Raw genomic sequence first — 13215 nt, forward strand, 5'->3', positions numbered from 1 at the left:
TCTTTGTTTCCCTTTATGAAACTCAGTTCTAATAAGTGATTTTGTGCTATAGGTTTTGAAACTCCAGGGAGATGTCAGATACAGAAAGACACTGATTACCAGTGATGGGACAGCTCTTGGAGTTGGTAGTCCAGTTGGCATAACTGTTGATCCTGTTAACGGGTGAGTGTTCCTACGTGACACATGTCTTCTATGCAGCACCATTCTTGGTAATGTTATGGCCTGATAACATGGGAGATTTCAAAGTTAGGACCTTTTCTGAGTTCTTATGCTAGCATTTTGAAAAATACAGATCTCAGTGAGAAAGAGAAATAGCTCTGAGTTATATTTAACGTGAAGGATGTAACTTGTGTTTTGTTCTATGTTCTTTAAATTAGCAGCACTAGACTGGATAACATTTGAAATAGAACTCGAAGGATTCGGCTGAGAATTTGGAGGAAGGGAATTATGAAAGAATCAAATTTGTATTTCAGGAAGATGGGTCAGGATCAGAGTGGAAGAAACCAGGGGCAGGGAGACCAGTTAGGAGAAAGGGTTCAGCTAGGGAGGAGAGTTCTCAGTTAAGGGTAGATAGCTTAAATTTTTAGTGAACTCAGAATTCACAAGAGTTTTGTCTTTGTCCAGCAAAGGAATTTGGTAGCCTGGAATTTGAGAGGAGAAAGAAAATTATGACAAGAATTCAGGGCCAGTGATTAGCAAGGTAAGCACAATGGGAGATGAAGAGAGTAAATAAGGATGTTGCTAAAATGGTTACGTATTAGGTCCAGGCAGAGAGGGACCAAAGGTTTGGAAGCTCAGGCAAGTTTTAAGGGTGATGAACGGCTCAATAGAAGAAATAAAATAGGAGTGGCGAAGAGATGGGAGAGTTTGGTCAAAGCAGAGAATGTCAGAGTTTAAGAACTTAGAAGGAGGGAAATTTAGATTTGAAGATGAGGTTCGTGGGATGGGCATATTGGCAGTGCAAGAGGTTTGCAAATAAAGATTGCAAAGAAGGGGTTTGAAGACTTGTGGGCAAAGAGTGTAAGAGAATTGTCTGCCGAGGCTATGGCAGCAGATGAGATAGAAAGGAATGGAAACTTGGATTCAAATCTAGAAGGTATGTCCACAATGGATATGGAGAGCAACTCTTCATATATATTAATGACATTTTATCTAGTATGGATTTGGCAGTTCTGTGTGGCAATTAGGTTTGTGTGTCATATTGCATTTTTCATCACAGGAATCAGAAAAGAAAGTAGCTGGTCTTGTGCTAGATGATGGTTTGGAGGAGTTAAATAACAGGTCTGAAAGGTGAGCAGGGAGATACTTGACAACGTTTACATGAACTATGTTTTTCCCAGTGCACTGTGCAGTGCGTGGTTCTTTGAAAGGGATTAACCGTTGATATAGGTTCTTTCCTAGTCGTAAGCTTCCAACCTGTCTGACCAAGGTAAAGGATCCCCCACCAATTTTAGATACCATTTTAAATGGCCTCTACCCCAATAACAACTAGGAAATATACAGACATTGACAGAACGCAGGCTAAATACTCCTCCACCTTGTATGTCACAAAATATTAATGGTTCAGACTTCCTCCACTGAATTGTGCACATCCTGAGGACAATCAATACATGTTTTTTTCATTTAAGTATTTAATGAAACTGTTTTATGAAATGCTGGTTTTTTTCCTGGTTGTAGGAAACTGTACTGGTCAGACCAAGGAACAGACAGTGGTGTTCCTGCCAAGATTGCAAGTGCTAACATGGATGGCACATTTCCAAAAGTTCTCTTCACTGGGAACCTTGAACACCTGGAGTTCATCACCCTTGATATTGAGGAGCAGAAACTCTACTGGGCTGTCACCAGCACGGGAGTGGTATGCGCACCCTGTTGGTCTTTATTGCTGAGATTGTATCGCTGATACCGATTGTTCCTTGTCTGGCTGTGGTTCCTGAACAATCTCACTTGGCTACTTGGACCAGTGTTTTATTGTCCTTTCTTCCTAATAACTTTTTTCCCCAGAGCAAATATTGCTCTAGTTGCAGTCCATTTTTTTTCTAGTCTGTGCATAGTTCCTTGTAATGTTTATTGCCTTTTCCCTCATCCTTTGCTTTTCTTCAAGAGAAAATATTTCCATTTCTCATTTCTTATTTGTCCTTTAAGAGGCATTTCTTTCATGTTTTAGTGATTTTAAAGCTTTTCTTTGAAAGTTCTCCAGGCTCTCCAGTTGTAGAAACTAAGAAAAAAAAATGTAAATACCAAGCTTTTGAGCACGGCACCCCCTCCTAGCTACATGCTATTCTCTAAGGTCGTAACATGGTGGTTGCGTATGGGAAAACTCCCTTTTGTGGTAATTTTAAACTCCAAGGTTGAGTTCATTATTTTCTGCAATAAGAAGGAGAAACTCTATAATTACATCCATTTATGGAAATAGTGTTTGATCATCAGCTTATGCAGTTGAGCTGGGACAAGGCACATAGAAGGTGCCCAGTAATAACTATTGTTCCATTAAAATATTGCTATGGATGTTGTATTGAGTGTGTGCCAGTCTCTTCCCTGCTTTTTAAAAAATATTTTAAAAATTTTTTCTAATTTAAAATCACCTTTAATAATTCTGTTTTTGAGATTTCATCATTAGTATATATCTCTTTTTTTCTCAAGAGCATGCTGTGATCCAGTCTTTATGTTGGCCAGTTGATCTTTCAATGGTTGGTAGAAAATGAATCCCTGTAAATTTTTTATTATTATTATTTTTATTATGTTCAGTTAGCCAGCATATAGTACATCATAAGTTTTTGTTGTAGTGTTCAACGAATCATTAGTTGCGTATAACATCCGGTGCTCATCACCACATGTGCCCTCCTTAATACCTATCACCCAGTTACCCCATCCCCCCAACACCCCTCCCTTCTGTAGCCCTCAGTTTGTTTCCTGGAGTCCAGAGTCTCTCATGGTTCATCTCCTTCTCTGATTTCTTCCCCTTCTGATTTCCCTCCCTTCCCCTGTGGTCCTCTGTTCTATTCCTTATGTCCCACATATGAATGAAACCATATGATAATTGTCTTTCTCTGCTTGACTTATTTCACTTAGCATAATCCCCTCCATTTCCAACCATGTCGATGCAAATGGTGGGTATTCATCCTTTCTGATGACTGAGTAATAATACTCCATTGTATATATGGACCACATCTTCTTTATCCATTCGTTGAAGACATCTCATTTCCTTCCACAGTTTGGCTACTGTGGACATTGCTGCTATGAACATTGGGGTGCATGTACCCCTTCTTTTCACTATGTTTGTATCTTTTCTTCCCTGCTTTTTAAATAGTAGTGATTTCAGATCTGTTTTCAGCATTAATGGTCTCCATGATCTTACACAGTAGTTTTGATGTTCAGTTTGTTATTAGTTCAACAGTGCCAATTTCACTCCTAATATGTACTTATAATGGTGATAAACTTAGAGGATTAAAAAGAAGTAGTGATGGGTGAAAGCACTCCTTGGACTTTGATGTCTCTATGCAATGATGAGGGAGTGCTTGCCACATGTTTGATTTCTGTACACAACTTAGCATGTCCCAGACAATGCCCACCATCTTTCTCCCTTCCTATTTTTGCATCTGTCTTGCCCTCCTGAATGTGTGGGCTTGTTGGTGGCGTGACTGTCCATCTTCTTTCCCGGGTTAGAACCTTCATGTTCCCCTCACTCTAATAACCATGTCCTTATTTAATCATCACAAAATCCTGGCGATTTGTCCTCTGCCTCTTTTCTCAGGTCCAGCCTTTCTCTGCCACCACCACCATGCTGAGCCCTGAGCAGATGATAGTTGTCATTAATAAACCTTGCTTTCATGATGGAGACATGTTGTCTTCATAAATCCACAGCAAATAGGTTTGATCACTGCTCAGCCTAGAGGAGTAGCTCCAAACACTTGGCTAGCTAATCTGGTCCTGGTCATTCCTTCAAAGCTCCCCTCCAAGCTTATTTTCCCTCTGCTCTAGCTTTCTGGAACTTCTGTCAGTTTCTAGGGCATAACCTGCTCTTGTAACTGCTGGGTTTCCTTGTCCAGTGAGGTAGTGAGCCAAACCTCACTGTCTCTCTCACCAGTACTCAGCTCAGATCCTGACACAGAGGAGGCACTTGAGACAAGTTTCTGGAATGAAATCAAACCAGTTATGTCTACAGTTTATTTTTCTTCCAGAAGCAGACTTGTCATTTCCCATTAGGAACTTCATTTTTGTGAGTTCTTTTCCAGTTTATCAGAGTCATTTTGACTAAGACTTGTTACCTGTTCTAATATAACAGCACCACCCTTTGCCCCTTTGCACTTGCTATCTTGTCATTGAATGAAACATGTTTCCCAGTCCCATTGCAGAGATTGTTGGTGAAGATGTTAAGTTCAGGGTCGGTCAACTGCTGTGTAATGGTCTACAGTTTGACACTAAATGTGTATCCTTTTCCAGAATATCACATGCAGAGACTCAAGAGGTTTAGTTCCCTTTTCTTCACCATGCCATCTGAGAAAGTTGGTTGACTTACTTGAGCTGCAACTTCATTATCAGTGAAATGGGCATACTGGCATTTGCCTGACCTGCTGCTCCATGTAATTGTAACTATCAAATCAGAAGACAGATATGAAAAATCTCTGTGAACCATAGAGTGCTATATAGATGTGATGTATTATTATTAAGAGAATGTTAGTTTGCTGGAGGGGAGGTGGGTGGGGGGTTGATTGGGGTAACTGGGTGATGGACATTAAGGAGCGCCTGTGATGTGATGAGCAATGGGTGTTATATCCCCCTGATGAATTACTGAACTTTATATTTGAAACTAACGATGTATTATATGTGGCTAATTGAATTTAAATTAAAAAAAGAGAAAGAGAATGTTAGTTTTAAACATTTCTCTCATTTCACCATGAATCAGTCAATAATGACAATTCTGATTTTTTAGATCGAAAGAGGAAATGTGGATGGTACAAATCGAATGATCCTGGTAAACCATCTTTCCCACCCCTGGGGAATTGATGTCTATGATTCCTTCCTTTATTATATTGATGAACACTATGAAGTCATTGAAAGAGTTGACAAGGCCACTGGGGCCAACAAAGTAGTCTTGAGAGAGAATATTCCAAATTTAAGGGGTCTTCGAGTTTATCACAAACGTGGTAAGTATTTGTCACCGAAATATATGACTATACATGAATGTACAATGTATAGTCAGACATCTACACACTTAAATATATAAATACATGCACACACACAGGCCCATATACATACACATGTATGCAAATTGAAATTACCCCAACTGTTTTTAAAATGATAACCCTGTCATAAGGTTGGCTCAGTGTCAAAGACTAATCTGGCATCTGAAAGACCAGGTTGACTTCAGAGTAAGCTTATTCCCATTCTTTCCCCATCGTTTTAAATTCCTTACTTTGCTTTTCTTCATAGCAGTCTCTGACATATTATCTATCAGTTTGTTGTCTGTGTTTCTCATTAGATTGTAACCTCCATAAGGATGGGCATTTTGTCTGTCTTGTTTCTTGCTCTATATCCAGTAACTAGATGAGTTCCTGGCACATTGAATGTGGTCAGCAAACATTGGTTGGGTACCTGCTGGCAAAGTGTTAACAGGATAGAATTTTTAATCTTAAAAGAAATACTTGCTATTTTCAACACATTTTTCATAGATAATCTAACTTCTGATTGGCCCCTTAAATTAGTATTGTGATCTAGAAATTATTTTTTAAAGTTTTGACAAATTTTATAGCTTGTAGTCTCTAACCAAAGTTTATTCAACAGTTTGTTTGCTGTCTATAACCTAGGTTTATCACTTGGCATTTGTTTTTATTGCATGTGCAAAAAACCTTTAAATGTTCTTATTTAATGCATTCTAAATCAAATGGCCATCACATTATTGATCATATAATAAAACTGATGTAATTTTAAATGCCAGTATATAGGTCAGAGGGTGAAAAAAATTAGAATTTGCATACTGACCTCCCTGGTTCTTCTAATTCCTCTATGATTTGTGGAAGAAAAAAAAATGCTGTTCCATTCTCTATTATATAATAGTTTCAGTACCTTTATGTGTTAGTCGTATAAGCTGTAGTCTCTTCAACGCTGTTTTTACGTTGCTAACCGAGGTACTGCGTTTTGTTATTGATTTTTATAGTGAATTATGTGGTGACCCAATAAAAGATACTTGAGATGGAGTGTCAAGTATGTGAGGTCAAAAGTTATAAACTAATTTTGATTTCATTTAGATGCATCCTCCAACGGCTGTAGCAACAACGCGAATGCCTGTCAGCAGATTTGCCTGCCTATACCAGGAGGATTGTTCTCATGCGCCTGTGCCAGTGGATTGAAACTCAATCCTGATAATCGGACCTGTTCTCCATATAGCTCTTTTCTTATTGTTTCAATGCTGTCTATAATCAGAGGCTTTAGCTTGGAATTTTCGGATCACTCAGAAGCCATGGTGCCAGTGGCAGGCGAAGGTATGCCAACTCCAATAGAAGTAAGATTTCACTGTCTGGTGCCATGTTGAATTCTTGGTGCTGTAAAGCATTTCTCCATGTTTGGATTCAGCATGTAATGAAGCTTGTCTTTCCCTTGAGATAAACTGGCTTTGCCTTGAATTGTTCTCAAACGTTAGTGTGCATCAGAATTGGAGAGCTTATTAAAACCCAGATCTTGGCCCCCTCTCCAGATTTCCCCATTCAGTAGTCTGGGGTAGGGCTAGAGAATCTGCATGCCTTTTTTTTTAAATTAAGTTCAATTAGCCACCATATAGTGCATCATTAGTTTTTGATGTAGTGTTCAGTGATTCATTAGTTGCGTATAACATCCAGTGCTCATCACATCTGTGCCCTCCGTAATGCCCGTCACCCAGTTACCCCATTTCCCCCCACCCCCTCCCTTCTGCAACCCTCAGTTTGATTCCTAATGAGTTCCCAGGGCATGGATGTCACTGGTCCATGGGCCACACTGAGAATGACAGGCCTAGAGCAAGGTAGAATGTAGCATGAGATTGCAAGAAGTATACAGAGTTGGTGTTTAGAAGAGCAGTTAATGGAGATTTGGGATCAAGGTTAGAGTAATGAAGTAGTCCATAATATGGTTTATTACTATGTATATGATGAGTTGAAATAAATGAGTTGACAGTATTAGAATCTCCTTAGTGACTGTATTTTTGCAGTATTTTATGTTTGTATACTGTGAACATAGAAAATGATCGCTTGCTTCTTAGGTGAACCAAGAGATTTCTAGGTGTATGCTACCACAGGAGGAACCAAGTGTTTAGTAGCATCACAAGGAGTATGTCACAGGATAATGATAGAAATAAAAGATAGAAAGGGAAGAAAAGGGTGAAGGGAATGGAGGGGTGGGAGAGATAGTTAGAAGAGCCGACAATACATACAGTGAAAGGAGTCAAGGAACATCTGGGACCACACGTGCTCCTGACTGATTATAGTCACAAGTACTCATGACTCCTCTTTGTGTATTACCCATATCTAAAAAGTTATGGATCTCACTTACCATGTTGTAAAGATATTATAAAATCAATAATTTTTTCTCCCAACTTTTCTTTTTTCAAAATTTCAAATCAGAAAAATTGAAAGAAAGGTACAATGAACATCCTTATACTGTTCACCTAGAAACAAAAATTGTTAATATTTCAACACATGTGAACTCTCAATCTGTGTGTGTGTGTGTCTATGTGTCTGTGTGTACATGCACATACATATACATACATTTAGTGTTACTAGTTCCAGGTGTACAGTGTAATCATGGATTCAAGGTTTTATTCATTTTTTAAATTCAGTGTGTTGTAAACATTTACTACAATTACTCTTGATGCTTTATGGATTCATTTTGGCCAGGTAAAACCTCTTGAAATGACTGCCTGTTTCTTTTGACATGATCCCATTAGTGTTTGAGCACTCCCTTGCTTCTGGGTATAAGATCTTCTAGGCTCACCTTGTACCTTCCCTTCCCAAACTTATGATCAACTGTTTTTCTCAGGAGCCCGTTCTCCTTATTGTGGGAAATGGCTTTTAGAAACCAAGATCTGGGTGCTGGGTGTGCTCATTGAAACTGAGAAACAGTATTATTTTGTAACAGGGACATGGTCAGAGCAGGGGGTTGGGAATGATGGTTTGAGAGGAAGGGCAGGAATGTAAAAGTTCTAGTTCCAGTTAGAGCATTGTTTAATGATCTTTTCTTAAATGTTTCAGGACGAAATGCACTGCATGTGGATGTTGATGTATCTTCTGGCTTTATTTATTGGTGTGATTTTAGCAGCTCTGTGACATCTCATAATGCAATCCGTAGAATCAAACCCGATGGGTCTGGTTTTACGAATATCGTTACACATGGGATAGGAGAAAATGGAGTTCGGGGTATTGCAGTGGATTGGGTAGCAGGTAGGTAAGCTGGGTAGTGATTTTATTGAGACTTTTTTTGTGTTTTTTGCACTTCATGTTCAAAAGTTTAATCTAACACTGTATGTTCTACAAATCTATTTTTCTAGACAATTATTGGTATTATTTAAGATAAATTATGCTTTTAGACTAAGCTATATGTTTATTAAGTTAACGGTAAGGTGTTTCAGTGGACAGTCATAACAATTAATTCATTTTCTTCTATTAGTAACATAATCAAAACTGTAGGAATAATGCCTAGAAAAATTGTTGATTATTTTTCACACTTAGATTAGCACCTAATTTCTAAATTAGAAATGTCTACATTTTCAAAGAGGAAGGGATATTAAAATTAGTGAACCGTGAAATGACAATCAGTTATTTTAAAGCTGAGCAATTTTAGTTGACAAATTCTTAATCGCTTTATCCTGTTAATGTATAAAAATCCTTTGATCATTATGACACAGTATTACATTAACTTAGTTGTATTGATTCATGTACTTAATTTTATTAATTTTATTTTTTTAATAATGACATACACAGCATACATTTATTAATATTGTAAACAACTCTAGGAATACAAATATGATCTCCAGGTGGTAACAGAACCCGTCATCACTGACTTATTCCCTCATTAACCACTGTTGAAGCTCCCCATGAACCCTGCCTGTTCATAACCCCTGTCTCTCCTTTGATGTGCTAAGACATTGAATTAGTTGGTAATTATCTCTCATATGACTTGACATGTTCCCACTCTTGCATAGCAAAATCACCTGCTGCTTTTTAATTTTAATTTTATTATTTTTTTAAAAGTTTTTTATTTAAATTCCAGTTAGTTAACATACAGAGTAATATTAGTTTTAGGTGTCATGTACCTAGTTTTAAATTACCATTTGTTTTTATTTAATGATACCCTGAGAAACAAATGTATTATATGTATTATAATTTTGAGAATATGATTCTGTTCTATAAAAATAAGTATGATTGTTTGGTATGATTGTTTGGTAAGTAGACATCACTTAGAATTTTTAAATTTTTATGAAAATCTAGGTAGTATAAGAGTTTATTGTAAATATTAAATATCATAGATAAGGCTTTAATTGGATTACTCTATTACTTCTGAGAATATAGCTAAAGCAGGGGTCAGCAGTCCATGGCCTGTGGACAAAATGCCTCTCACTGATTGTTTCTTCACCCACAGTTTTATTGAGAAATAATTGACACACATCACTGTATCAGTTTAAGGCATATGGCGTCATTGTTTGACTTACATATATTGTGAAATGGTTATCGCAATAGGAGCAGCTAACATCCATCATCTCATATAGATACAGTAAAAAGGAAAGAAAGAAGAAAAGAAAAGAAATTTTTCTCCTGTAATGAGAGCTCTTAGGATTGACTCTCTTAACCACTTTCAAACATACCATACATCAGTATTAACTATAGTCATTATGTTGTACATCCTCAGTACTTACTTTTTTATAACTGAAAATGTGTACCTTTGGACCATGCCTGTTTTTGTAAGTAAGGTTTTACTGGAAAACAGCTGTGCCCATTTGTCCATGACTGCTTTTCATGTTTACAATGCTGGACCTGAGTACTTGCGAAAGAAACCATATGGTCTACAAAGCCTAAAATATTTACTATCTGGTCCTTTAGGGAAAAAGTTTGCCAAACCTGGATGGAAGGATTTGAATACATGAAGGGTAGACCAGTAACATATTGCATATTGGCCTGATTTCTCCACAGCAATTTTGACTCAGACCTAGGAACAAAATAGATGTCCCTTGGTAGCAGAATTGACCATTCAACAATAGGCGTTTGCCTATGTAGAATCAGTATGGGATCACTCTCTACTCATTCTGCTGTCTTCACACCGTTGTTTTTATTCTCCATTTACATCCTTCCGTAATGTCCAGAGACAAATGGGTTTTTGTTTTGGTGGCTTTAGAAGGTCCACGTGATGAAACAGCGACACTAGTCAGACTGGAGTTAATACTAAGCATAAGGAGCACTTGATGACATCGGTAATAAGCTGAGAGGCTGCTGGCTCTTCTTCTTTGCTCCTTTCGTCATATTGGGAGTCAAAGTTACACCATGATAATGTGTATTAGAGTGTTTGGAGATTTAGGTGTTAGACATTCAGGTGGAAAATGAAGGACATTGTGGAAAAAAATTTTTCCATAGCAAGTGGGTTATGACGTTTGCTATGAATTCTAATCTGCTTTAGAAGCTGAAGACAGGCACTTTCTCTTTAAATCTGAAGAAACAATTTTTTTTAAAGATTTATTTATTTATTTGAGATAGAGAAAGAGTGTGTGTGAGGGTTGGGGAGAGGCAGAGGGAGAGGGATAGACTCCACTGAGCGTGGAGGCCCACATGGGGCTTCATACATGGCTCATCACAGGGCTGGATCTCCCAACCCTGAGACCATGACCTGAGCCGAAACCAAGAGTTGGATGTTCAAACGACTGAGCCACCCAGGTGCTCTAAAACAATTTCTTTAGTTCCTAAGAATAAATATTTATTTTTCTAAGTCTAAACTGAGATATTTATTATCTTGTAAAAGATAACATTTACTGACCCAAACCTCATCCTTCTATATTTTGTTCTGAATTTGAAAAGGTTCTCTCTTGTTCCTTCTTGGTTTTGCATTTATTAGCATGTCCTTTCATTTTCCTGCAGGTAACCTGTATTTCACCAATGCTTTCGTGTCTGAAACACTGATAGAAGTTCTGCGGATCAACACCACTTACCGTCTTATTCTCCTTAAAGCCACTGCAGATAGGCCCAGGGATATTGTTGTAGACCCCAAGAATAGATATCTCTTCTGGGCTGACTATGGGCAAAGCCCAAAGATTGAACGTTCTTTTCTTGATTGTACCAATAGAACTGTGCTTGTATCAGAAGGCATTGTCACACCACGGGGCTTGGCAGTAGACCATAGCAATGGCTATGTTTATTGGGTTGATGATTCTTTAGATGTAATTGCAAGGATAGGTATTGAGGCAGAGGAATCTGAAATCATTGGTTATGGCAATCGCTATCCAACTCCTTATGCCATCACTGTTTTTGGAAATTCTATCATATGGGTAGACAGGAATTTAAAAAAAATCTTCCAAGCTAGCAAGGAACCAGAAAACACTGAGCCACCAACAGTGATAAGGGACAATCTCAATTGGCTAAGAGATGTGACTGTCTTCGACCAGAGTGTTCAGCCCCGGTCACCAGCTGAGGTCAACCACAACCCTTGCTTGGAAAATAATGGTGGATGCACCCATTTCTGCTTTGCTCTGCCTGGATTGGACACCCCAAAATGTGGCTGTGCCTTTGGAACCCTAGAAGGTGATGGCAAGAGCTGTGCCATTCCAACAGAAAATTTCCTCATCTTTGCCTTGGAGAATAACTTGAGAAGCTTACACTTGGACCCGGAGGCTCATAGCCCACCTTTTGAAGCAATAAGTGTGGATAGAGTTGCTGTAGACCTGGTCTATGACGGCTTAAATAACAGAATCTACTTCACACAATCTTTAGCATCTGGAAATGGTCAGATTTTGTATGTCAGTCTAAATTCAGGGACCAGGTCTCCCACTGCCATTATTTCAGGTAAGGGCACTCCAGGGGCAACTTATCTTGGAAGTTGACATAATGTAGTCAACCCACGTGGATGACCGTGTGGTTCTAAAATGCCTTTTGAGACTCTAATGCATTTGTGTGTGTTTGTTGGTGTATATCCAGGTAGAGGGAATCCTGATGGCATTGCCTTTGACTGGATCAATAGAAGAATATACTACAGTGACTACATCAACCAGACAATTAACTCCATGGCTGAGGATGGGTCTCAGCGCACTGTGATAGCCCATGTTTCAAAGCCAAGAGCAATTGTATTAGATCCTTGCCGAGGGTATGCCATGGTCTTATTTCATATTTCTTTTCTTTTTTTTTTTTTTTTCATATTTCTATATACTTATTTCTGGAAGGAGTGGGGCCTGAAATTATGTTATGTTCATAGATAGCCAACATTTTATGGGCTTGAAACTCTGTAGCTATATATTCAAGAGTGAAAAAACATGAGTAATTTTGAATGGCATGTAAGTCCTGTTGTTGTTTGAAAGGTGGGCTGTATACTAGGAGTTAATGCTGTCACTCAATAAAGCCCTTTTGGGCAAGTTGGGTAGGTGAGAATGGAGTGGGTTTCATTTGCCATTTTAATGTGAGATTTGTGGTTAAAGAAAGCCGCCATTCTTTTGTAACTAAAAGGTATTATGATGTTCCTTGTGGTGAATTAATTATGACTCCTTTTGAATAACTAGGTACATGTACTGGACTGACTGGGGTACTAATGCCAAAATCGAGAGAGCAACACTGGGAGGAAATTTCCGGATACCTATTGTGAATAGCAGCCTGGTGTGGCCCAATGGGCTCACTTTGGACCATGAGAATGACCTTCTCTACTGGGCAGATGCCAGTCTGTACGTTCTTTCATTATTTTTGTGGGTGTTGATAAGAAAAGTTCTTGCTTTCACTTTCAGAGGAGGGATTTGCATAACATGATGAAAATATAATATGCCAGATAGACATGGCCAAAATGTAGGATCATGGTTTTATGAACTATATTCTAGACTGGTAAATATACCTGTCAAAATTGATCTATCATGAGATTGAATAATTATGAACTAGAAGGCATCTAATGATACATTACTAGATGAGTTAATTTCAATTATAATTACAAATGTAATCACTCAATTTATAACATCCAGGCCCCATGTAACTATCATAAAATGTGAATCACTTTTAAATGCACATTGAT

General features: G+C 38.2%; 1 protein-coding gene across 1 annotated transcript in view; it reads left to right on the forward strand.

Annotated features, from left to right (window-relative positions):
- LRP2 (LDL receptor related protein 2) overlaps positions 1–13215 on the forward strand; it is a 180244-nt gene that overhangs the window by 98685 nt on the left and 68344 nt on the right. Inside the window, exons 35-42 of the mRNA XM_040636652.1 lie at positions 53–162; positions 1678–1855; positions 4931–5144; positions 6246–6479; positions 8220–8408; positions 11091–12011; positions 12144–12309; positions 12719–12877. Coding sequence (XP_040492586.1) covers positions 53–162; positions 1678–1855; positions 4931–5144; positions 6246–6479; positions 8220–8408; positions 11091–12011; positions 12144–12309; positions 12719–12877 — 2171 coding nt within the window. The remainder of the gene's footprint in view (positions 1–52; positions 163–1677; positions 1856–4930; positions 5145–6245; positions 6480–8219; positions 8409–11090; positions 12012–12143; positions 12310–12718; positions 12878–13215) is intronic.

Source organism: Ursus maritimus, unplaced genomic scaffold, assembly GCF_017311325.1.
Source record: "Ursus maritimus isolate PB19 unplaced genomic scaffold, ASM1731132v1 scaffold_1, whole genome shotgun sequence".
NCBI classification, from domain to species: Eukaryota; Metazoa; Chordata; class Mammalia; order Carnivora; family Ursidae; genus Ursus; species Ursus maritimus.